This window comes from Monodelphis domestica, chromosome 2, assembly GCF_027887165.1.
Source record: "Monodelphis domestica isolate mMonDom1 chromosome 2, mMonDom1.pri, whole genome shotgun sequence".
In the NCBI taxonomy this organism is placed as follows: Eukaryota; Metazoa; Chordata; class Mammalia; order Didelphimorphia; family Didelphidae; genus Monodelphis; species Monodelphis domestica.
Window position 1 is genome coordinate 245,365,111 of NC_077228.1, and position 26,035 is coordinate 245,391,145.

The following is a 26,035-nucleotide window of genomic DNA, read 5'->3' on the forward strand; positions in this document are numbered from 1 at the left end:
TAACACTGGACAAGTCACATTCCTTTCTAGATCTCTAGGAAAATCTGTAAAATCATGGGGTTGGACTAGGTTTTCTCTAAGGTTACTCATACCTCTAAATCTATGATCTACAACTATTTAAGTCTATTAGGAAATAACCATCATTGTTACTCCTACACCAACACATACAACCCAAGAATTACTAATAGGACGTTCATCAGAAGTCAGACTTTACAGAAACTAACAACATAAGATATGGAATCTTAAATTATATATTTATGACTATTTTTAGTGGTATACTTTTGGAGGTTATAAGAAAAGAGTAGCTATTGGGGAGATGAGTATAACATTTTCTCCCAGTTGTCAGACTACTGAACTTGAGTCTGAACCCAGGAATTATTATTGACAACAATAATAATAAAAATTTACATAGCATTTATTATGTGCCAGACTCTGTGCTAAGTACATCATTCAAATTGTCTCCCTCTCTTCTTTCCTCCCCCCTCCTGGAGCAGACAAGCAATTTGATCTTGGTTTTACATGTATTATCATGCAAAACATATTTCCATATTATTCATTTTTGTAAATAAATAATCTTGTAAAACCAAAACACCCAAACATATATCCAAATAAATAAGTGATAAATGATAGGTTTCATCTGCATTTCTATTCCAACAGTCCAACAGGTGGATAGCATTCTTTTTCATACATCCCTCAGAATTTTCCTGGATCATTATATTATGTATTGCATTATGTTATCTAACATTGTATCTGTAAGTTATCCATAATATTGCTGTTACTGTGTACCATGTTTTCCCTGGTTCTGCTTATTTCACTCTGCATCAGTTCATGTAGCTCTTTCTGAAATCATCCTGTTCACCATTCCTTATATGTGCTAAGTACTTTAAAACGATCTCATCTAATCTGCTAGTAAATATCTGACTTTAGATTTGAACTCCTGTCTTCCTGACTCCAGGCCTAGCATTCTATCTATTGCAACATCTAGCTGCCCTAGAGTTGTACATTCCCCAGAGTTGTTCCTAATGACACTTCTGCTAGCAGATAGATTCCTCAGATAGAAAGAACTGTCACCACTCCCATTTAGAGTGTATTAATGAATAAGACATTATATACCATTGTGAACCTCAGTAACAGATTATTTTCAGGAAGTCAAGATTTTTCAGGAAGCCAAAGTGAGAGATGGTAGAAAATCCTGGCAACAAAAAGAAAACCATGTCATTTGCCTCTGAACTGGTTGGTATTTCTTAGGAATCAGTAAAAGAGGATCCTGTATCTTGTGTCTCAATAATAGGATATGGACAAGACTCTAGAGGAAATCAAGAGATTGAATATGTACTGCCACTTTGCAAATGGTATTGGTGAGCCCAAATATATGCCAGTGAAGACATGGGAACTGCTTACCCAAATCCTGGTGGAAGCCTTAGAGAACCACAATGAAGTCAATCAAGTGATGAATCTGGTTCTTTTTGAGGATGCCATGTGCCATGTGTAAGTATGTTTCTGTTGTGTTTTTTTCTTCCTTCACCTTGCAGTTTTAAAACCTCCATGTGAGTATAGCCATTCCTTTCTATCTTTCTATCACCTGTAAAACAATTAAAAAGGCCTACTGGGTAAATAGAATTCAGTAAAAGTCATAATAGCTATTAGCAAAGATATTACTTTGGGCTTTGCCAGTTACCCCATGACTTTCTCCCTGAGAAGAATATAATATGAAAAGAAGTTCTTTCTCATTCATAAAGATCTCCCAATCTACAGTTAAGAAAAATAGAAAGTTTGTTATTTGGTAATGGTATTAATCATATTTTGTCCATAGCTCTGGCAGTGGTTGATATTTGGTCCCCTTTTCTATTTCTCCCTCTCTTGGATCATTAAGAACTCTGATATGGAAGGAGAACTGCTCCTATAGAAATCCATTGCTTTTTCCATCCACCTCTTTCAAAGTGCCTGAGCCAGATTCTGAAGCATATAAAGAAACTAAAGTTTGTTGTGTTCTCTACTCAAATTTTTTCTACGTTCTACTATAATTATATAACCAGGCCATAGAAAGCAGACTGTGAGCCTTATCCCAAGGTATTAAAGCCCCCTGGGGGGAGGGGGCAGGACTAAGATCAGGGTTCCTCAGGTAAGGAATGAGGAAAATAATAGAGGAATAATAAAGGTGGAAATTATTGGAACCTTGCCTGTAGGTAAAGGCAAGGGAAGAGATAAGAATCAAAATAATAACAGACGCAGTCACAGGGGTTTTTGCCCACTAAAGGAGGACAAAATACGGTTTATTGCAGGCAACTAAGGGATTTTTAAGGTACAGATCACGAAGAATGAAGTCATACTATTAAGATGGGTCCTTGGGAAAGGGCTGAGAGAGTCCTTGGGAAAGTGCAACAAGGATGGTAGATATGACACTTGTGCAGGATAAGGATTCCAGGAATTAGGGTGAGAGAATATTTCCAAGAAATGCGGATAGGTACTTGGGGTAAGATAATGACTCAACACCATCCAAGATTCATTGAACAGTCAGCAACAGCATGTCTTTGCCAGCAATAGACATGTATTACTATGAGAGGCCTAAAGAAGGGGAAGGAGAGGGCACTTAGGCTCCCTCTCAGACTTTGGGTTTCAAGCTCTTGACAGAGGGCACTCAAATCTAGATGAGCTCCAAGTTCTAAACCTCTGACACCAAGGAACTAATTAGAAATAGATATTTGTCAGGCAAAATTTGTTGAGTGCATAAGTTGTAGCCTCAATATATATATATATATGTATTATATATACATATATAATATATATATATATAAAAGAAACAGAAAATATCCTTCATCCCTTTGAGAAGCTTAAATGGAGGAAGAACTACAACACTGAATTATTGTCATGCAGCATAAGGACCAAAGATTGTCAAGACTAAACACTTGTCATGTGAAATGTATATAGTTATTATTTTTTTAGTTTGGTGGTCTTTTTATTTATTCCATTTATTTATTTAGTCAATTTAGAACATTATTCCTTAGTTACAATAATCATATTCTTTCCCTCCCTTCCCTCCCCCTATCCTTCCCATAGCTGACACACAATTCCACTTTGTATTACATGTGTCTTTGATCAAAACCTATTTCCATGTTATTGATGTTTGCACTAGGATGTTCATTTAGAGTCTATATCCCCAATCATATCCCTTCAACCCATGTAATCAAGGAGTTGTTTGTCTTCTGTTTCTACTCCAAAGGCTTTTTCTCTGAATGTGGATAGTGTTCTTTCTTGTAGATCCCTCCATGTTGTTCAGAATCACTGCATTGCCATTAATAGAAAAGCCCATTACATTCGAGTGTACCACAGTGCATGTCTCTGAGTACAGTTTTCTTCAGGTTCTGCTCCTTTCACTCTGCATCAATTCCTGGAGGTCATTCCAATTCTCATGGAATGCTTCCAGTTTATTATTCCTTTTGAGCACCAACATATACCACAGTTTGTTCAGCCATTCCACAATTGAAGAGCATTCCCTCATTTTCCAATTTTTTGCCACCACAAAGAGCACAGCTATGAATATTCTTGTACAAGTCTTTTTTCTTGTTTTTGTTTTTGTTTTTTTTTTAATATATTTTATTTGATCATTTCCAAGCATTATTCGTTAAAGACATAGATCATTTTCTTTTCCTCCCCCCCCCACCCCCCATAGCCGACGCGTAAGTCCACTGGGCATTAGATGTTTTCTTGATTTGAACCCATTGCTTTGTTGATAGTATTTGCATTAGAGTGTTCATTTAGAGTCTCTCCTCTGTCATGTCCCCTCAACCTCTGTATTCAGGCAGTTGCTTTTTCTCGGTGTTTCCACTCCCATAGTTTATCCTTTGCTTATGAATGGTGTTTTTTTCTCCTGGGTCCCTGCAAGTTGTTCAGGGACATTACACCACCACCAATGGAGAAGTCCATTACGTTCGATGATACCACAGTGTGTTTGTCTCTGTGTACAATGTTCTCCTGGTTCTGCTCCTCTCGCTCTGCATCACTTCCTGGAGGTTGTTCCAGTCTCCATGGAACTTCTCCACTTTATTATTCCTTTTAGCACAATAGTACTCCATCACCAACATATACCACAGTTTGTTCAGCCATTCCCCAATTGATGGGCATCCCCTCATTTTCCAGTTTTGGGCCACCACAAAGAGCGCAGCTATGAATATTTTTGTACAAGTCTTTGTGTCCATTATCTCTTTGGGGTACAGACCCAGCAGTGCTATGGCTGGGTCAAAGGGTAGATATTCTTTTAGCACCCTTTGGGCATAGTTCCAAATTGCCCTCCAGAATGGTTGGATCAGTTCACAGCTCCACCAGCAATGAATTAATGTCCCTATTTTGCCACATCCCCTCCAGCATTCATTACTTTCCTTTGCTGTTATGTTAGCCAATCTGCTAGGTGTGAGGTGATACCTCAGAGTTGTTTTGATTTGCATCTCTCTGATTATAAGAGATGTAGAACACTTCTTCATGTGCTTGTTAATAGTTTTACAAGTCTTTTTTCTTATTTTCTCTTTGGGATACAAACCCAGCAGGGCTATGGCTGGATCAAAGGGCAGACAGTCTTTTATTGCCCTTTGGGCATAGTTCCAGATTGCCCTCCAGAATGGTTGGATTAATTCACAACTCCACCAGCAATGAATTAATATCCCAACTTTGCCACATCCCCTCCAGCATTCATTACTTTCCTTTGCTGTCATGATAGATGTGTCTGCTAGGTGTGAGGTAATATCTCAGAGTTGTTTTGCTTTGCATCTCTCTGATTATCAGAGATTCAGAACACTTTTTCATATGCTTATTAATAGTTTTGATTTCATTAACTGAAAATTGCCTATTCATGTCCCTTCCCCACTTATCAGTTGGAGAATGGCTTGATTTTTTTGTACAATTGATTTATCTCTTTAAATTTGAGTAATTAGACCATTTGTCAGAGGTTTTTGTTAAGAAGATAGTTTTCCAATTTGATGCTTCCCTTCTAATTTTGGTTGCATCGGTTTTGTTTGCATAAAAGCTTTAATTTGATGTCATCAAAATTATTGATTTTACATTTTATGATTTTTTCCAGCTCCTGTTTGGTTTTAAAGTCTTTCCTTCTCAAAGATCTGACAAGTATACTATTCTGATTTCACCTAATTTGCTTATAGTTTCCTTCTTTATATTCAGGTCATTCACCCATTCTGAATTTATCTTGGTATAGGGTATGAGATGTTGATCTAAACCTAATCTCTAACATACTGTCTTCCAATTTTCCCAGCAGTTTTGATCAAATAGTGGGTTTTGGTACCCAAAACTAGGACCTTTGGGCTTAACATGGACTGTCTTGCTGAGATCATTTACCCCTATTCTATTCCACTGATCCTCCTTTCTGTCTCTTAGCCAGTACCACACTGTTTTGATGACCACTGCTTTATACTATAGTTTGAGATCTTGGACTGCAAGGCCTCCTTCCTTTGCATTTTTTTCATTATTTCCCTGGATATCCTTGATCCTTTGTTCTTCCAAATGAACTTTGTTATGATTTTTTCTAATTCATTAAAAAAGTTCAATGGGTATGGCACTAAATAAGTAAATTAATTTGGACAGGATTGTCATTTTTAGTATGTTTGCTCATCCTACCCATGAGCAATCAATGTTTTTCCCACTGTTTAGATCTAGTTCTAGTTCTAGTTCTATGGAGAGTGTTTTGTAGTTGTGTTCATACAGTTCCTGTGTTTATCTCGGCAGATAGATTCCTAAGTATTTTCTAGGGTGATTTTAAATGGAATTTCTCTTTCTATCTGTCTATCTGTCTATCTATCTATCTATCTATCTATCTATCTATCTATCATATTTCATGCTGCTGAAATGGATTAGAGATATACAGAAATGCTGATGACTTGTGTGGGGTTATTTTGTATCCTGTGACTTTGCTAAGGTTATTTATTATTTCAACTAGCTTTTTGGTTGATTCTCTAGTCTAAGTATTTAAGTAGACCATCATGTAATCTGCAAAGAGTGATTGCTTGATCTCCTCATTGCCAGTTTTAATACCTTCAATTTCTTTTTCTTCTCTAATTGCTACTGCTAGTGTTTCTAGTACAATATTAAATAATAGAGATGATAATGGGCATCCTTGTTTCACTCCTGATCTTATTGGGAAGGCTTCCAGTTTCTAAGATTTCATTCACTTCTCTTACCACTTTCTTATTTATTTATCTTTTTTTTGTTTGATTTATCTAGTGCGGATGGAGGAAGGTTCAGGTCTCCCACTAGTATAGTTTTTCTATCAACTTCATCCTTGAGCTCCACTAGTTTCTCCTTTAGAAATTTGGATGCTATGCCATTTGGTGCATACATGTTGAATACTGATATTTCCTCATTGTCTATACTGCTTTTATCAGGATGTAATTACCTTCCCTATCTCTTTTAAATAGATTTATTTTTACTTTGGCTTTGTCCGATATCATGATTGCGCCTCCTGCCTTATTTTTATCAGTTGATTCCCAATAGATTTGGCTCCATCCTATTACTTTCATCCTATGTGTATTTAATAATATAAATGATAAATGATTAATAATACATATATATATACATTTATATTATATAAATAATATAAAAGATAAATGATTCTCAAATTGTCTCTCCTTGAAAGATTTTCTAGATCTTCTGTTTTGTGAATGAGATGCTTCATATTTTCCTCAATTTTTTTGTACTTTTGGTTTTGTTTTATAGTGTCCTGCTGCCTTGTGAGGTCACTTAATTCTAGTTGTTGTATTCTGGTTCTTAAAGAGTGGATTTCATGCCTGGCTTTTTGTTCATCTTTCTCCTTCTGGTCTGATTTTCTTTGGAGGTCATCTTTCATCCTCTTTTCTTCATCTCTCATCTCCTTTGCCTCATCTTTCATCTTTTTGCCTCATCTTTCATCTCCTTTGTCTCATTTTCAAGCTGGTTTATTTTGGCCTCCAAGACACTCTTGTCTGTTTCCAGATGACTTACTTTAGTTTACCCAACTGTCTTCAGCCTCTCTTAATTGTGTTTTGAATTTCATTTTGAGTTCTTCCAAAGTCTGTATCCAATTCGCTGGGATTTCTGATTTATTATTTGCTGATCCCTCCTTCTCTGTTCTGTTTGCTCTTTGTTAGTTGCCTGTATAGGAGCTGTCAATTGTAATTTCTTTCTTCTTTTTCTGTTGTTTGCTCATATTTACCCATTCTTTACTCCTCGTATATGTCTCTGCTCTTGCTCCTCTTATTTTTTTTTTGTTTTGGGGTTTTCTGTCTGTCTCCCCTCTTGGAGCTTTGACAGAAGATCTATCTTTGCAGTCTGTGGGGGAGGTGTGTTGGGGTTTGAGCTTCCCTGTCCTCTGGAGTCTTTTGATTGGATTAAAGTCCAGCCATCTGTGGGGGGAGGGGTATTGGATCTTGGGCTTCCCTGACCTCTGAAGACTTTTGATGGGATTAAGTTCAGCTGTGTTGGGCTGGATGTTTTCTGAGGCCAAAACCTCCTGGAAGGCTGGAGCAATATGGAGGGTCTCCACTGTTTTGGCCAGGCTGCCTGCTCTGAGCTTCCTCTCCTGCTTCTTCCCCACCTCCTGTGCTCTATGCTCTGAGCCTGGCACAGTCCTGCCCACAAAGTACACCCTCCATTCAAGTGCCTTTGCCCACCCAAGGGTTCCTGCTGCCACTGGAGGCTTAGTGCTCTAGGTAGGCGGTTTGAGGAGTTTTGGGACCTTCCTTCTGCCTTCCCCTTAAACTTGAGTGTTCTCAAATTCTGGCTTTTGGGAGGCGTACCTTTTGGATTGAGTCTAGCAGAAGGGTTCCTTGGCTCTGTCTTGTTGTTAGGTTCGATTTTCACAGTCCCTAGGATCATTCAGGTTGTGACTGGTAAAGAAGGCTTTTCAGAGGTCTGAATTTTCCTGCCTCTAAGCCTCCATCTTGACTCCGCCTCAGCCCAACTTCTTGAGACTCGTTTCCCCTGGCTGAGACTTAGAAATTCTAACTGATATAAGGAGCCAGAGTTTTTCTCTTTCTTCCCCATTCCTTAGTAACTTCCTTCTATTGTAAATATTGTAAATAAACTACCATAAATTCCATTTACTTTAATAATTCATTTTAAGATTTAGAAATTGAATCCCTGGTGACCATCTAATTAGTATATTTCAGAGGCCAACCACAATTAAAATTTAGCAACCTCAATTTGTTCAGTCATTCCCCACTTGATGGAAGTCCCTTCAATTTCCAATAGAATATGATTTGATTTTTTTAAAAAATACTATTTAAGGGCAGCTATATGACATAGTGGATAGAGGAGAGTCCTTGATTTGGGAGGACCTTGGTTGAAATCAGGCCTCAGACACTTCCCAGCTGTGTGACACCGGGTAAATTACTTAACCCCAATTGCCAAATCCTTGTTCTTTTGACTTAGACTTGAAACTATTATAGGGAATTTAAGGGAAAGAGGGAACATTTATAGGAAAGGGAAAACACAATTATATAAATAAATTTATTAATAAATGAAGGGAATGATGGGGAAGGAAAGGGGAAGGTTGAGCATCTGACTATCACCCACCCAGATACTTAACCCAATAAGTTCCTATACTAAGCTTAATCTTTCTAAACTAAACTAAAATTACCTAAGCATAATTCCAAACAGGGAGCCCAGATTCTCACATAGAGTCCTTGGTGGGTTATACTGCAGACATTCAGTTGTAAAGTCCATAGAAGATCCAGGAAAGGGAGAAATTCTCTTCCAAAATTCATTCTGTCCACCAGAATGAATGGGGAACTTCCTCTCACCCTTTTCTTGATGTTAGTCTAAGGTCAGCAGCTTGAAAGATGTTTTTCCAGGTAGAATCTCAGAGTTACAACTTCAGTGTGTAGATCCAGCTTCAGACAGACAGTTGAAAGCTGTTCCAATCCCCTTAGAATTTTGACCCAGCTCTTGTAGAATCCTTGAATTGAAGTCTGCCAATCAATCTTCGCAACTGCTTTGCAACCTCCCTTGCTACATTACTAGGAAGAAGGTAAGGGTTTTTTATTTAAAGATATTCATTACTTGAATATTACAATATATTATATGTAATATATAATATATATATTAAATATTACAATATTTAATGCAATTAAAAGTTGTCAAGTCAGATGAATGCCTGAATCTTCATAATGACTTATGTCTGGTAGACTAGAGTAGTCTTTTAGAGCTGCATTATTTATTACTTGCTTAGTCTGAATATAATAATGAATGTAGCATTTTAAAGACCTGAATACATGTGAAATGATGAGTTGTCCATCTTATTATTGTGTGTAATTATAAAAATTTACATTTTAGAAGCATTTTGATGTTGTAGTAAGCAGTGTACTAATAAAATGTTTAACTAGCAGCTCTCCTTTTAAAAAGTGCATGAATAATACATTTAAAGCTTCTTTGGGAGCTGTCCAGCAGTCTCCCTGAGGGTGAGGGCTTGCTCCATCTAGATGTGAAGATCTGGTTGAGTAATGGAGATGAGAAGCACTGTGTGCTCAGGCCCACATATTTAGGCATCACACAGTGTTCTGTCATAGCACGGAAGTTCGTTTATTATATAGGGTTTCAAGTACATACTTCTTTGGCACACAATCAATCTTCTACATATATGTATCCATGGAACTTAACAACAAGACATGTAGCCTAATGAGATAGTCAGTGAAACATTGTTGCTATAGATGAATGACATGGACAGGGTGATCTAGAGGTTAGTTCTCCCTGACCTAGGAAAATCATTGTTACTTTTGATCAGCTTTCACAATCAATCACATTTACTTAGGAGATGGATAACAAAACATTTCGTAGCTAGGTACAAGTTTAGAGGGCAATTTAATAACAGACCAGATTTGGGGTTTTCTTCAATCTACAAGTTCTATTTTTCTTGTGTTACTTAAACAAAATTCAGTGGAGTATGTCTTGAAGGTGATTGATGTTTTTGGCTTGCCTGGCTTGTAATGGGAGTGAATGTGGCTCTGTGAAAGGAAGAGGGCAAAGGATGGGGGAGGGGGGCAATAATCTGTGGGCTTTAATTCTATAAATGCAATCTTTTGGGGTAATAACCTAGGGGGATTAAAGTGGGATATATAGATAGATAGATAGGTAGATAGATAGATAGATAGATATACATACATATTGATTCTATAAGTATTTGCTCTCATATTATTTCTCCTGGATTGGGGAGGGAATAATAATCATAACAAATCCATTAGTTAGGAAAGTTGGAGAGAGAGAAGTGACAGAAGGGGGGATCAGTGGGGTCCTCATTCTCTGGGGACTGCTTTGCAGATTCCATTTCCCCAGACTGTGACCTTGTCAGCCAGTGAGGGTATTATAGCCTCCAGCAAAGCTTAATCTGCATTATTAACATTTTAAATATTTTCTTATGTCTAGACTATTAACAAAACAATAAATCAAATCTTGATTTGTAGCATCTATCAAATTCAGTATGAAATATAAATCCTTTCATAACTTAGGAATAGGATTTTATAAGCCTGTAGAAGCTGGTTCCTGCATGCTCCTAGTTACAGAGTATTTTGATATTTATCATCCTTTCTCATTCATCTCAACCCTAAAAATAGGTAGTATAAAAATATAATGACCTTGTTACCAATGGAACATGGCCACACTTATCCCAGAATCCAAAGATTCCAGAATCCAAAATTGACTCTAATTTCAGTACTTTATCCATGACATCACATTGTCCTTTCCAAAGTAGAGAAGAGGGGAGTTTGACATTTTTTCATGTAATTATGAACTCTTTGCAGTTCTTTTGAGAACTCCTTGTTCATAACCTTTGACCATTTATCTATTGGGTATTGGTATTATTCTTAAATATAACTATATAAGAATAATAACTATTCATTGATAATATATCTTGGATACCAAAGCATTACCAGAAAAATTCAAAGATTTTTTCTCCCAGTTGAGCACTTCCATTCTTATCCTAGATGTATTAATATCCTTTGTGCTACAAATCAAGACTTGATTTATTGTTTTATTAATTGTCTAGGCATAAGAAAGTATTAAAAATGTTAATAATGCAGATTAAGCTTTGCTGGAAATCATCATACCCTCACTGGCTGACAAGGTCAGTCTGGCGAAATGCGGTCTGAAAGGCAGTATGGGAAAACCTATTCACTGGCACATCTTTGATGCTACTGTGGCTCAAGTTAGTCATTTTAGAAAGCATTTGGAAAGCAATTTGGAATTATGCAAATAAATGACTAAAAAACAGTAATATTCTCTGACCTAGAGGTTTCATTACTAGTATGAACCAAAGAAGCAGAAAAGCAGAAAAATCCTATTTATAGCAATACTTTTTGTGACAGCAAATACCTGGAAATAAACTAAATACCCCCAAATTGAGAAATGACTAAACAAATAATGGAATATTACTTTGCTATAAGAAATTATAAATGTGATAAGTACCAAGAAGCCTAAATAGTTTTACATGAACTAATGTCAAGAAAGTAAGCTAAGCAAGGAAAACAATATAAAATAACTACAATAATGTAAATAGGAAGAACACCACAAAAAATTAAAAGTGATGATATAAAATTATAAAGAACAGGCATGGCTCGAAGAGCTATGAGCTTTGGAATTAAGGAAGGTTCTGGAAGGTTTCCTGCCAATGGTGGGATCTTAATGGGACTTAAAGGAAGACAAGGAGGTTAGTAGGCTGAGTGGAGAAGGGAGAGCATTCAAATGGAAGGTAACCATAGAAAACGCTTATAGTCACGAGAGAGAATCTCCTTTTGGAACAACCTGGAGGATAGGCATGATGGGAACAGCAATGGGAACCACCACCTCCCTCACCTCCCAGCTGTCAGTCAGCACCTTTACAGGCCCACAACCCCACCGCTTTCACATTCAGGGGCATCAGACTTCCAGCAGCCTTACTTTCCCCCGCCCTACCAGCCCTTGCCCTATTCATAGTTTGCTGACCAGTATTCTCACCTGGGTGACCTGTTCTCTATTGACCCTCTGCATCAGCTTGCACCAGCTGCCAATAAGCAACAGGCCTGGCCTAACTGCCAGAACCAGGAGCCAGCTGGCTTGAGCCACCACACAAGACCTGGCCTTGTCCCCCACCTCTCTGGGCTGGATGCTAGAGGACCTGGGCCAAGGAGGGAGACCTACAGATGTTCAGAGTTGCTCCTACAGCCTCACAGCCATGGGTTAGATGCAACACTGCTGGAAAATCTGGGCTTGCATAATATGGCCCATCAAATAGAAGATGTACAGAATGTGGAAGACCAACATTTGCTGTTGCATGATCAGACAGTCATCAGGAAAGGTCCTATTTCAATGACCAAAAGCAACTCCATGGGTCTCCCTTGCCAGAAAGATGGGATGCTAGAATCAGTGGTTAATCATAATGAAGTATTTTGCTCTGTTCCTGGAACACTTCCTCTTCTCATCCCCAAGTCAAAATATAAAGTGACTGTAGCTGAGGTCCAGCAAAGACTTTCCTCTCCTGAATGCTTAAATGCCTCCCTGTTAGGTGGTGTCTTCAGAAGAGCCAAATCCAAGAATGGGGGCCAATCTCTGCAGGAAAAGTTGGATAAACTTGGTTTAAATCTTCCAGCTGAAAGGAGAAAAGCTGCTAATGTGACATTATTGACTTCTTTGGTAGAAGGTGAAGCTGTGCATCTGGCCTGAGATTTTGGTTATGTCTGTGAAACTGAAAGCAGTGGCTGACTATTTAACCAGACCACATTTAGGATGGAATGAAATCGGAACCAGAAAGAACATGCTACTTGCTGGTAAACAAATCTGTAAGGAATTCACAGATCTTCTCACTCAGGACCAGACTCCTCTTGGAAATGCTAGGCCCAGCCCAGTTCTGGATCCTGCTATCCAAGGCTGCTTGACTCATTTCAGTCTAATAACACATGACTTTGGGAATGCAGCCATATGTGCAGCCATGACATCTGTCCAGAAATACCTAAATGCATTAAAAATAGCAGACAAAACTTACATGAACACAGGCGAATAAAGCTCCTTTGAGTCTAACAAAACTATTGAGAAACTGGATAAGCACCAGAAATAGAAAGGGTGGGTTGGGGGGTGGGGGGTGGGGAGAGTACAGCCTGGGGAACAGTTTGAAAAGGACTGAAACTATTCTTTTTTTTTCCTTTTAAACATTATTTTATTTGGTCATTTTCAAACATTATTCCTTGGAAACAAAGATCATTTTCTTTCCCTCCCCTCCTACCATGGACCTCCCCCCCTTAGCCTAAGCGCGATTCCACTGGGTATCACATGTGTCCTTGATTCGAACCCATTTCCATGTTGTTGATATTTGTGTTAGGGTGTTCATTTAGAGTTTCTCCTCAATCATGTTCCCTCAACCCCTGTAGTCAAGCAGTTGCTTTTCCTCTGTGTTTTTACTCCCACAATTTGTCCTCTACTTGTGGATAGTGTTTTTTCTCCTAGATCCCCGCAGAATTTTCAGGAACATTGTATCGACACTAATGGAGAAGTCCATTACGTTCGATTATACCACACTGTTTAAGTCTCTGAGTACAATGTTTTCCTGGTTCTGCTTCTTTTGCTCTGCATCACTTCCTGGAGGTTGTTCCAGTCTCCATGGAATTCCTCCACTTTATAATTCCTTTGAGCACAATAGTATACCATCACCAACATATACCACAATTTGTTCAGCCATTCCCCAATTGAAGGGCATCCCCTCATTTTTGGCCACCACAAAGAGTGAACCAATGAGTATTCTTGAACAAGACTTTTTCCTTATTATCTCTTTGGGATTCAAACCCAGCAGTGCTATGGCTGCATCAAAGGGCAGACAGTCTTTTATCGCCCTTTAGGCGTAGTTCCAAATTGCCCTCCAGAATGGTTGGATCAGTTCACAACTCTACCAGCAGTGAATTAATGTCCCTCCTTTGCACATCCCCTCCAGCATTCATTACTTTCATTTGCTGTCATGTTAGCCAATCTGCTAGGTGTTAGGTGATACCTCAGAGTTGTTTTAATTTGCATCTTTCTGATAATAAGAGATTTAGAACACTTTTTCAAGTGTTCTATTGTTCTATCAAGTGCTTATTAATACTTTTGATTTCTTTGGGTAAAAACTGCCTGTTCATATGCCTTCCCCATTTATCAGTTGGAGAATGGCTTGATTATTTGTACAATTGATTTAGCTCTTTTTGTAAATTTGAGTAATTAGACCTTTGTCAGACGTTTTTGTTATGAAAATATTTCCCAATTTGTTGTTTCCCTTCTTATTTTGGTTACATTGGTTTTGTTTCTACAAAACCTTTTTAATTTGATGTAATCAAAATTGTTTATTTTACATTTTATGACTCTTTCTAAGTCTTGCTTGGTTTTAAAATCTTTCCCTTCCCAAAGGTCTGACATGTATACTATTCTGTGTTCACCTAATTTACTTATAGTGTCCTTCTTTATGTTCAAGTCATTCACCCATTCTGAGATTATCATGGTGTAGGGTATAAAGTGTTGATCTAAACCTAATCTCTCCCAAACTCTTTTCCAATTTTCCCAGCAGTTTTTATCAAAATGTGGATTTTTGTCCCAAAAGCTAGGGTCTTTGGGTTTCTCATAGACTGTCTTGTTGAGGTCACTTACCCCAAGTCTATTCCACTAATCCTCCTTTCTGTCTCTTAGCCAGCACCAAATTGTTTTAATGGCCACTGCTTTATAATATAGTTTGAGATCTGGGACTGCAAGGCCCCCTTCCTTTGTATTTTTTTTTCATTATTTCCCTGGATATCCTTGATCCTTTGTTCTTCCAAATGAACTTTGTTATTTACAAATGAACTTTGTTATGGTTTTTTTTTTTTTCTAAATCAGAAAAAAATTTTTTTGGAAGTTCCATGCATATAGCACTAAATAGATAAATAAGTTTGGGTTGGGTGGTCATTTTTATTATATTGGCTCTTCCTGCCCATGAACAGTTAATGTTTTTCCCGTTGCTCAAGTGTAGTTTTAGTTGTGTGAAGAGTGTTTTGTAGTTGTGTTCATATAGTTCCTGTGTTTGTCTCGGGAGATAGATTCCTATGTATTTTATATTGTAGAGGATGATTTTAAATGGAATTTCTCTTTCTAATGCTTGGTGCTGAGGTGTTTTGGAAATATATAGAAATTCTGATGACTTATGCAGGTTTATTTTGTATCCTGCAACTTTGCTAAAGTCGTTGATTATTTCCACTAGCTTTTTGGTTGATTTTCTAGGATTCTTTAAGTAGACCATCATATCATCCGCAAAGAGTGGCAGCTTGGTCTCCTCATTGCTAATTTTAATATCTTCAATTTCTTTTTCTTCCCCAGTTTCTGCTGCTAGTATTTCTAGTATCAATTTCTATTCTAGTATAAGAATAATAGAGGTGTTAATGGGCATCCTTGTTTCACTCCTGGGAATCTTATTGGGAATGCAGTTTATCTCCATTGCGGATGATGTTTGCTGATGGTTTTAGATATATACTGTTTAGTATTTTTAGGAATGACCCTTCTATTACTATGCTTTCTAGTGTTTTTAATAAGAATGGGAGTTGTATTTTATCAAAGGCTTTTTCTGCGTCTATTGAGCTAATTGTGTTGTTTTTGTTGGATGGCTTGTTGACATGGTCAATTATGTGGATGGTTTTCCTAATATTGAACCATCCTTCCATTCCTGGTATGAATCCTTCTTGATCATAGTGATTGACCCTCCTGATTACTTGCTGGAGTCTTTTTGCTAGTATCCTGTATAGGATTTTTGCATCTATGTTCATTCGGGAGATTGGTCTGTAGTTTTCTCTCTCTGTTTTTGACCTGCCTGGCTTTGGAATCACTACCATATTTGTGTCATAGAAGGAATTTGGTAGAACTCCCTCTTTGCTTATTATGTTAAATAGTTTGTATAGTATTAGGGTTAGCTGTTCTTTGAATTTTTGATAGAATTCACTTGTGAATCCATCAGGGCCTGGGGATTTTTTCTTAGGGAGTTCTTTTATGGCCTGTTGGATTTCATTTTCTGATATGGGATTATTTAAGAGTTCTATTTCTTCCTCTGTTACTCTAGGCAATTTAGATTTTTGTAAATATTCATCCATATTGCCTAGATTGATATATTTATTGCCATATAATTGGGCAAAGTACGTTTTAATGATTGCCTTAATTTCCTCTTCTTAGGAGGTAAGGTCCCCCTTTTCATCTATGATACTGTTAATTTGCTTTTCTTCTTTCCTTTTTTTAATTAGATTGTCCAGTACATTGTCTATTTTTTTTGTTTTTTCAAAGTACCAGCTTCTAGTCTTATTTATTATTCAATAGTTCTTTCACTTTTGATTTTCTTAATTTCTCCTTTAATTATTAGGATCTCTAGTTTTGTTTTCTTCAGGGGGGTTTTAATATGTTTCGCTTTCAAGTTTTTTGATTTGCATTTCCAATTCATTGATCTCTGCCCTCCCTGATTTGTTAATATATGCACTCAGGGATATTAATTTTCCTCTGAGTACTGCTTTGTCTGCATCCCATAAGGTTTGAAAGGATGTCTCACCATTGTCATTTTCCTCAATGAAATTATTAATTGTTTCTATGATTTCTTCTCTAACCGATTTTGGAGTATCATATTATTTAATTTCCAATTAATTTTTTATTTGACTCTCCGTGTACCCTTACTGATCATTATTTTTATTGCGTTATGACCTTAAAAGGTAGTATTTATTATTTATGCTTTTTTGCATTTGTAAGCTGTTTCTGTGACCTAGTGTATAATCAATCTTTGTGAATGTGCTATGTGGTGCTGAGAAGAAGGTGTATTCCTTTTTGTCCCTATTTATTTTACTATCTGTTTCCTCCTCCTTCAATTTTACTAGTTTCTCCATTAGAAATTTGGGTGCTATTCCATGTGGTGCATACATGTTGATTAGTGATATTTCCTTGTTGTCTATACTACCTTTTAACAGAATATATTTACCTTCTCTATCCCTTTTAATCAGATCTATTTTTGCTTTTACTTTGTCAGATATGATTGCAACTTCTGCCTTCTTTCTATCAGTTGAGGCCCAAAAGGTCTTACTCCATCCTTTAATTCTGGCCTTGTGAGTGTCAACCCGTCTCATATGTGTTTCTTGAAGACAACATATAGTAGGGTTTTGGGTTCTAATCCATTTTTTGAGTGTTTTATGAGTGAGTTCCTCCCATTCACGTTCAAAGTTATGATTGTCACTCGTGACTTCCCTGGCATTTTTATTTCCTTCCTGAATTCTGGCCTTTCTTCTTTTGCTATAACCTTTTAAACCGGTGGTTTACTTTAAATCAGTCCCCCTAATCCCCTCCCTTGATATACTTCCCTTTCTAGCCCCTCCATTTTTGTTCCTTTCTTTTTTTTAGGGTCTGTTAATTTCCTTCCCCCCCCTCCCTCCCTTTTTGAACTCCTTCCCCCATCTACCCTCTTAATTTTCCCTTCTCCCTTACCCTGTTGGATAAGATAATTCAAGTTACCAATGGGTCTAGATGCTCTTCCCTCTCAGATTTGATTTCTCTGAGAGTAAGATTTAAGTAGTACCAATTATCACTCTCTTCCTCTCCTTCTTATAAGAGTATTCTTCCCCTCCCTTTCCCATGTTTATCTTTGTGTGACAAGGATTATACTATTTAAATTATTTTTATTTCAAGTATACCTTGATACCATCATCGATTCCCTCCCTCCCTTTTTCTTTCTTTCCCTCCCTTTTTTCATATCATCTTAATGCCCCAATCTTTCCCTATGAGTTATTTTTCTAATTACTCTAATAATGCATACAATTTTTGAGACTTACACATAATATTTCCCCCACATATTAATTTATATAATTTATATTAATTTATATAATTTATCTAATAGGCCTTATAGAAGAGTTTGACTACAAAAAAAAACATTTTTTCTCCTTTTCCCTTTCTTTCATATTTACCTTTTCATGTTTCTCTTGCTCTTTGTGTTTGGATATCAAATTTTCCACTGAGTTCTGGTTTTTTCTTTACAAATACTTGGAAATTTTCTATTTTGTTGAATGCCCATATTTTCCCCTGGAAGGATATAGTCAGTTTTGATGGATAGCTGAGTCTTGGTTGAAGACCCAGCTCTCTTGCCTTTCTGAATATCATGTTCCATGCCTTACAATCATTCAGTGTGGCCACTGCCAGGTCTTATGTGATCCTGATTGGAGCTCCTTGATATCTGAATTGTTTCTTTCTGGCTTCTTGTAGAATTTTCTCCTTAGCTTGAAAGTTTTGGAATTTGGCAATTGCATTCCTGGGAGTTGTCTTTTGGGGATTTAGTGTAGAGGGTGTTCTATGAAATCTTTCAATGTCTATTTTGTCCCCTTGTTCTAGAATCTCAGGGCAGTTTTCTTGGATGATATCTTGTAGTATGATGTCAAGATTTCTGTTTATTTCTGGCTTTTCAGGTAGTCCAATTTTTCTCAGATTGTCTCTCCTTTCTCTATTTTCCTGATCTGTTACCTTTTCAGTGAGATATTTTATGTTTTCTTCTAATTTGTTATTTTTTTTTTTACTTTGCTTTATTAATTCTTGCTGTTTTGCAAGATCATTGTCTTCTAGTTGCCTAATTCTGGTCTTTAAAGACTGGTTTTCCTGTTCAGTTTGGTCTATCCTGCTTTTTGAGGCTTCCAGCTGTTTCTCCAATTGGGAGTTCTTGACCCCCAGATTATTAAATTCTCTTTGCATTATATTCCATTTTTTCTGCCAGAAGGCTTCCATCTTTTTGATAACCTCCAATTTAAATTCTTCACGATCTTATGGAAAATTTCCATTTCTTTTGGAAGGTTTTGGAGCATTTATTTGGGTTTCCACTTCTGCTATTTCCTCTGAATTTTGTATTTTTCCTCATAAAATGTATTCAAAGTCAATCCCTTCTTCTTACTTTTCTTGGTGTTGGGAGGTTGTCCCTGGGCACTGTTTGCCATCTCTATGGTTTTCCCTTCCCTTTCCAGTCAGAAATCTAAGTGAAGAGGGCTGGCTCTCTGTGTATGAATCAAGGTTTTTTGCCTTGGGCCAGCTCTCAATTCTCTTGCAGCTGCACTATCTTCCCGAGGGAGTCCAAGGTCTGCCCTCCCCTGCCTGCCAGCATTTTGGGTGTTAATGCTCTCAGGGGTGGGTCCTTGGTGGTCTTAGTCGACTCCCAAGACCTATAGGTGTCCCTTGCTCACTTCAGGGGTGCCCTTCACACACTCGTTGATTGTGGTGCACTGGTTCTGAGCGTCTAAGATCTGAGCTCCCCTAGCCTGCCTGCCAGGGTTTTGGGTGTTACTTCTCTCAGGGGTAAGTCCTTGGTGGTCTTAATAGCTCCCAAGACCTGGAGCTGGCCATTGCTCACTCCTGGTTTACCCCTCCCTCACTCATTGGTTCTGGCGCATGCTGACTTTAACTTTGGCTTCGTAGGTGTGGTGGGGAAGGGTAGGTCAGCTCAGGTTTGGGAGGGAGTTTTTTCATTCCCTTATAGTGTGGAAATGCCTGTGTCTCACATACCTTCAGTTCTGCTCCCTTCTGTAGGGGCCCTCCGTTCTTATGAGGATGGTTTTTGGGGGGTCTTTTGAAGTCATCTGTATCATTGGGTCTGAGGAGGGGAAGTGAGCCGTGTCTAATCTGCTGCCATTCTTACCCGGAAGTTCCCAAAAAATATAATTCTATTTGATCTTGTTTTATTAGATGGTATTTGACACACTAACCTTCCAAAGAAGATAATTCAGGTTTTTCAAAACTTTAGTCAAAGTCTGTGTTGTAGGTGGGTTTTTTTTTTAATTTGTGTTATATGTATGTTATAAAAAATTTTAAATTAGTGCTAAAACTGAAATGTCTTGGGTGGAACCCTTTTCTCTCAAGTTATATCAGTTTTATTGAATATTTATATCAGGTCTGTATTAAAAAACAAAAACTTGAAAATGCTAGGCACATATAACATTTTATTAACTTTTCCTTTTTTTTTGGCTATTAAGGCAAAAAAAAATTTACTACCAGGATGGCTCTGTGTATTAAGAGAAAAGGGTATATTGAATGTACCTATTTATTTATTTATTTATGTGTAATTTAATGGGATTACTGGTGAACTTAAAATTTTTAATGGGATTCAAATTTAATTTTGGTGACTTTTAAAAGGGAATGGAGTGAGTTAAGTGTCTTTTAGTTTTAAGCACAAAAAAGCACAGATGCTATACGGGGTATTTAAAATGTTTTGACTTTTGAACAGGAAATTCCAATTCTTGCCACTGAAATTATTTAATCAAAGCTCTTTTTGTTCAAAAGGCAATAATTGTAACATCTTCCTGATGACTTCCTCATTGCAAAAATGAGTGAGGGTTTAGTGTGTGAGAGTGACTGAGGTTTTAAGTAACTGCCTATTTGTAAATGTTTCCAAAATGATTCTGTTGTGTATATCATAACTATAATAATAAAAATATTCTCTATAGAAGCAAAAAAAAGAAGAGCTATAAGAAGATATTCCTAACAATCCCTTTATAGAGCTGGGAGGTGCATAAGTGTTGTGCATTGCATATATTTTAAGACTTCTTTTTGATGTATCAATTATGCTGATTTTTTCCTCAACATTTTCCATTTTCTTTTTTTAACTTAAAACTCCTATTTTTGTCATGTAATGTAATGACTCTTTGGTATGGGATAGGAAATGATATTGGGAAAAATAATAGTGATATAAAAATTTATCAAAAACATTTCAAAAAGGAATGCTTTTTAAATTAAAAAGAGCAAATGTAGAATTACAAAAATTTACACATAATCCAAGAATTAATATGAAAAGACATCTTCCCCACTTTTTATTGAAGAGGTAGGAATTATACAGGTCTGGAACATTTTATTGATCAGAGGTTCTTTTTCCTCTTATTCCTGTCTTTTTTTTCTTTTTTACCTAAAAATATTCTATTTTAAAATAGAATGGCTCTCTAGAAAGTAGAATTGTAAAGGATACTAGGAGAAATTTAAACTTAAAAAATTCAATAAGAATTCACTTAAAAATTAAAAATGAATGAACAGAGATGAAAGGGGTAAATTAGCATATTCCCATTTTACAAATTTTGAATATCAATGAATTCTGTTAAAAAGGAGTTTAGAAATCATGTAATTAATTAATTTTTTTACAAATAAGGAAATAGAAACTCAGAAAGAGGTAAAGGGATCTTCCCAACATCACACAGCTAGTTAGTGTGCATATATTTAATTATCCTGAATTAATTTCCCTCAAGAAAATTCTCATCATTGAGAAATTAGGGCTCAGTACCTGCAGAGGGCAGGTTTCATGTCAGTAATACAGAGCTTTCAAAGCATCTTTCAATGTCATTGAGAAAAAAGAATAGAGGAGTTTTTCAATTGAATAATGATTCATTCAAATAGGGTATCCTTAACAACAAGGGTACAGGTAAAAATCATATAGTTTTCACTAAACTGGAAATGAAAACCATCAAACATGTCCATATCATCTCTGGGGACAGGCACTGATATCCTCAGATGTTATACAGAAAGTGGCACCCACGACATTAGGAAATAGGTAAAAGAATGCCCTTATGACAAACTGATAAAGAAAGAAATCCAGACCACTGAACCCAAAAAAGGGCAAACAATCATATCATCCAGAGGTCCTAATAAAAAATCTTTGGCAATTCATAAGAAGAGCAACTTCCAATGCCATTCTAGAAAGCAACAAAGATTGAACTCCTACTGTTTAGACATTTTGCTTGGTGTGGGTCTGATTAGAACACAGAATCCCCAGCCCCATTTCCAACTCCAGGAAGCATGATGATCAGAAGTACACCAAATGAGTAGAAGATATAGGCCTTCAATGGAGGCCTATAATCTGGTGAGACAACAAAACCTAAAACTGCTAAATAGTTTCACTTTTCTGCAAACACCATGTCCATTGAATATAATGCAATTGAAGGGTTTCCGTTTATAAAGAGTCATATAGATATTAAAGATGTATTCGAAACAAAGTGTTCATGGACCAGACTTATAGATATATTTCTAATATTTCACATGACTGATTTATGAGTCTTTAAATTGTATTGGGTTAATATTTTGTTGAACTTAAAAATTAATCCACTGTTATTGTGAAAAGTTGCAGTAGATGGCAGAGAGATTGAAAGGGTCTTTTGGAAACTCAAAGGTCCGAATTTCCATCTGAATAGGACTAAACCAGAGAAGACAGAAGTTTTTTCACTAGACTGGAATAGATTTGCAAAACACTCTTCCTAAAACACCTGGCTATACAACTGTGTTGCTACTAGTTCCTTTATCTTGTAATTGGATGCTAGTATTATGTTAATACTTTTGCTGTTCCCCTTTTTTGAATGACATTCCTAAAACACACTATGCCAAAACCCTATAATAAACATGGCAGTAGGCTCAGACACTCTGTGTGAGCTGGCCTAATGATATGACCCTGAAGCTCTCTCTGTCTCTCTCTATGTTTCTTGTCTGTTTGTTCAACCCATACCTCTTCCTTCCTAGTCCTTAAACTTTTTTACCCATTGCTCCTCAGTCTCTAGCTTCCCTACACTAGTGATTAAAACTCACACAAGCATTTTTTTTTTGTAGTTGTTGGTTGTACTATAGCAATGAATTTTTTTCACTGTTAAAGCAGATTTTGAGCTTAGACCTTAAAATCCAATATCAAGTTGGTTCCCCTCCATAGTAGAATGTTAAAAAAAAAGAGAGAGAGAAACAATTGGAACCTTTAGTTCTTTATTGCCTTTTTTTTTTATGCAAGTAGTGATTAATCCTGTCTCCAGCACATATTTTCAGATTTAATTTACAATGATCCCTTTCAAGAACTCCTTATTCCAGTCAAGCTGACCTCTTTGCCATTTCCTGAGCTAGGCATTTCTTCTTTCTCCTGTGTGTTTTGGGCTAGGCTGACCCTAGTGCCTGGAATACATTTCATTACTTCTGCCACTTAGACTCCTTAGTTAGAAGAAAATCTGCTTTTACTAATCCTTATGGTTATTGGTGTTCTTTTCTAGAATTATCTTCTTAATGTTTCCTGTGAGGATATAAATTCCTTAGGTATTATTTTGTGTTTTGTCTTTCAATCCTCAACTCAGTAACTTGCATATAATACTTAATAAAGTTACATAATAAATACTTAAGTACTTAATAAAGTACTTAATAAAAGTTTCTTGAATTAAATTGAATTATTGTCAGACATCCATGTCTCATCAGTGTCAGGCCAGAGTTTCTGAGATGACTTAAAAAAGTAGTGAGTTTTCAATTAGATAAGTTCTTAGGGCCATTGGGTCCTGGTTTTCTCCATCTATTTTATATATTCAGGAGTTACATTCAGGAATATATAGGAAAAAACTTTTTTTAATGTATTTTTTAAACCCTTAATTAAAAACAAGTGTTTTGTTTTGTTTTCCCTACTTCTGCTTAGTTGTCGTATCAATCGCATCCTAGAATCCCCAAGGGGGAATGCTTTGCTGGTTGGAGTAGGTGGAAGTGGCAAACAGAGCCTGACAAGACTTGCAGCTTTTATCAGCTCCATGGATGTTTTCCAGATCACTCTAAGAAAAGGTTATTGTATTTCTGATCTTAAGGTAAGAACAAAATCAAGCAGATTAGGAGCATAAACTCCCCTTCTTCCTACCATCTGCCTTTGCTCTAAATATCTAATTTTAAAATATCTATATTCTATAGTATGAGGCAAAATGGACAGAGACCTGGCTTCAGCCAAGGTTGAGCTCAGGTACCTGAATTCTAGTCCTTCCTCAAAACACAATGGGTGACCCTGGGCAAGTCACTTAACCTCTCAGAGCTTTAAGCAACTCTCTAAGACTCTTAAATTTCAGAGAAGTGGCTACCTTACAGTTCAGAGTGTACTACCTTACATTAGTGAAATCACAGATTCAGACTTCAGAGCCAATAACCTAAATTTTTTTTTTCTCATTTCTTACTTAATGTCACATTTCATATATCTTTGTATTATTCTTCATTCCATAGTTTTCCTTTATATGCCTGGTTTCCCTTTAATGTGTCTTTTCTCAATAAATCAGGTTTCAGTAATTCTGAAGTTTCACAAAAAAGGTAATAGAAATTGTAGAAGTAAGGTGTGAGCTCCATAGGCTTAATTTAAGATGCCTAAAGGATGGTCTGCTGATTCATAATGGGTGCAAAATCAAATTTGGTTTAGAGAAATGAGACCCCAAAATTTCTTTCTAGCGCAAAAAGAAAGTGAACAATAAAGGGACATGTGTGACTGAGTCTTTAGGAAGGGAAGGTAGAGTTAAAGGAAGCAACGTTGATTAATTTTGAATTCATTCAAAATTCAACATCCTAGCTCTATTAGACTAGTTGAAATTTCAAATATTTATATCTCAACAGAAATCTTTTGAGCAAATGTAATTTTACATTCCAGGAGTCATGGGAAACCAAGAAGGGGAGAGGAGAGGAGGGCAACGGAGGGGAGGCGACGGAAGGGGAGAGGAGGGAATGGAAGAGAAGGGAATTTTGCTAGTGAAACACTAGCATCTAGAGGAATGGCTTCACATTGGAGTAGGGGGGCACTAGAACTGGTCTTTGAAGAAAAGTAAGTTTTAACCAATGGAAGTGAGAAATTTCCCTGATCCAAAAAAAGAGGAAGGGGTCACAATGGGAATTTTGATGACCTTTTTAATGATGTTAATGACCAGATTTTTTTTTAAACCTATCCTTTGGAAAGCTGTCATTTCTGTGGAAGGCCAAGGAACAAGGGTCCCAAAGGTTTATGAAGGAATCATAACTGTAGTAGATAAAAGTGAACAATTCTATCCAGTTCAGTTTGTATTCTTTAATTGGTAGTGAGGACTCTGATATTATTATGGCTACAGTGTGATGGGCCAGATAGAAATGAGCTTTTACTGCACAGAAACACAGTGCTAAGTGGCATTTTTAAAAAAAAATTATTTTTATTTTTTTATTGAGAAAAAATGGATTTTCTTTCATTCCTATTACTGTTAAAAAAGAAAAAAAGAAAAGAAAAACAAACACATTTAACAATATACATCATCAAACAAGACAAATTTCCATATTAGTTATGTCCAAAATCAAGCAACAGCTTCTTCTTTGTATTCATTGGCATCTTAAAAATTTTCCAACTAATATAAATGGGATAAGACAGAAACCCACCATTTCTTAGTGTTCTTTATGACTATTTCTACAGATGGATTTAGCCAATCAGTGCCTAAAAGCTGGAGTAAAGAATGTAAGCACTGTATTTCTCATGACAGATGCCCAAGTTGCTGATGAAAAGTTCCTTGTCCTTATCAATGATCTGTTGGCATCTGGTAAGAAAACTCTTAACTATTTCTCCATTGTCTTAACTCTAGGGGGACCAAAACACTGCCCATCTGTAGTCAGCTGTCTTTTCAAATAATATAATATGAAAGAAGTTAATTTGAGTTGTTCTGTTTGGTCCTAGAGGAAAAATAGGATGAATAAGTGGAAACTATAGTAGGGCAGGATTCAGTTTAATATACGAGGAAACTTCCTAATGATCAGAACTGTTTGAAAGAGGAATAGCTTGCTTTAGGGAAGTAACATGTTCTCTTGATTAAATATCTTCAGGCAAAATATGGATAATCACTACCTGAGCCCCCTTATAAAAGGGTTTCTTATTCAAATACAAGTTGGATCAGATAACCTCCAAATTATTTTCCAATTCTGACAAGATTTATAGAAGATAGTTCTTTACCCCAAAGATGTTCTCTCTTTCAAGAGTTTTTTTTTCCTCGTGCCCTTGGAAACAAGGGAAATAATAACTCTGAAAGTAAAAGTCATAGAATCATAAGAGATCTTAGTCAAACAACAACTGAGACCTCCCCCTAGCAGGAAATAAGCTAGAAAAATCAAACTGAATGCCATACAAGTCTCATGGAAATAGATCTTTTGGCCAAATCTTGACACCTTACTAGTAATCCTTTGTGTTAGAAGGAAGAAAATAAGAAAGAGGTCCTATCCCCTGAAGATAGCAAACAGTCATACATATTTCAAATATAAATTGGTAGGAATATGGATCCTTAGACAT

At 36.6% G+C, this 26,035-nt stretch overlaps 1 protein-coding gene and 1 pseudogene across 11 annotated transcripts in view; both read left to right on the forward strand.

The window, feature by feature from the left end:
• Window positions 1-26,035, forward strand: part of DNAH9 (dynein axonemal heavy chain 9) — a 755,194-nt gene that overhangs the window by 462,436 nt on the left and 266,723 nt on the right. For all 11 annotated transcript variants that reach the window (XM_056817453.1, XM_056817454.1, XM_016430769.2 and 8 more), the window contains 3 exons: window positions 1,292-1,488; window positions 23,408-23,570; window positions 25,172-25,295. In XM_056817453.1, the coding sequence (XP_056673431.1) occupies window positions 1,292-1,488; window positions 23,408-23,570; window positions 25,172-25,295 (484 nt within the window). The remainder of the gene's footprint in view (window positions 1-1,291; window positions 1,489-23,407; window positions 23,571-25,171; window positions 25,296-26,035) is intronic.
• Window positions 11,129-13,060, forward strand: LOC103105901 (transcription factor AP-2 gamma-like; annotated as a pseudogene).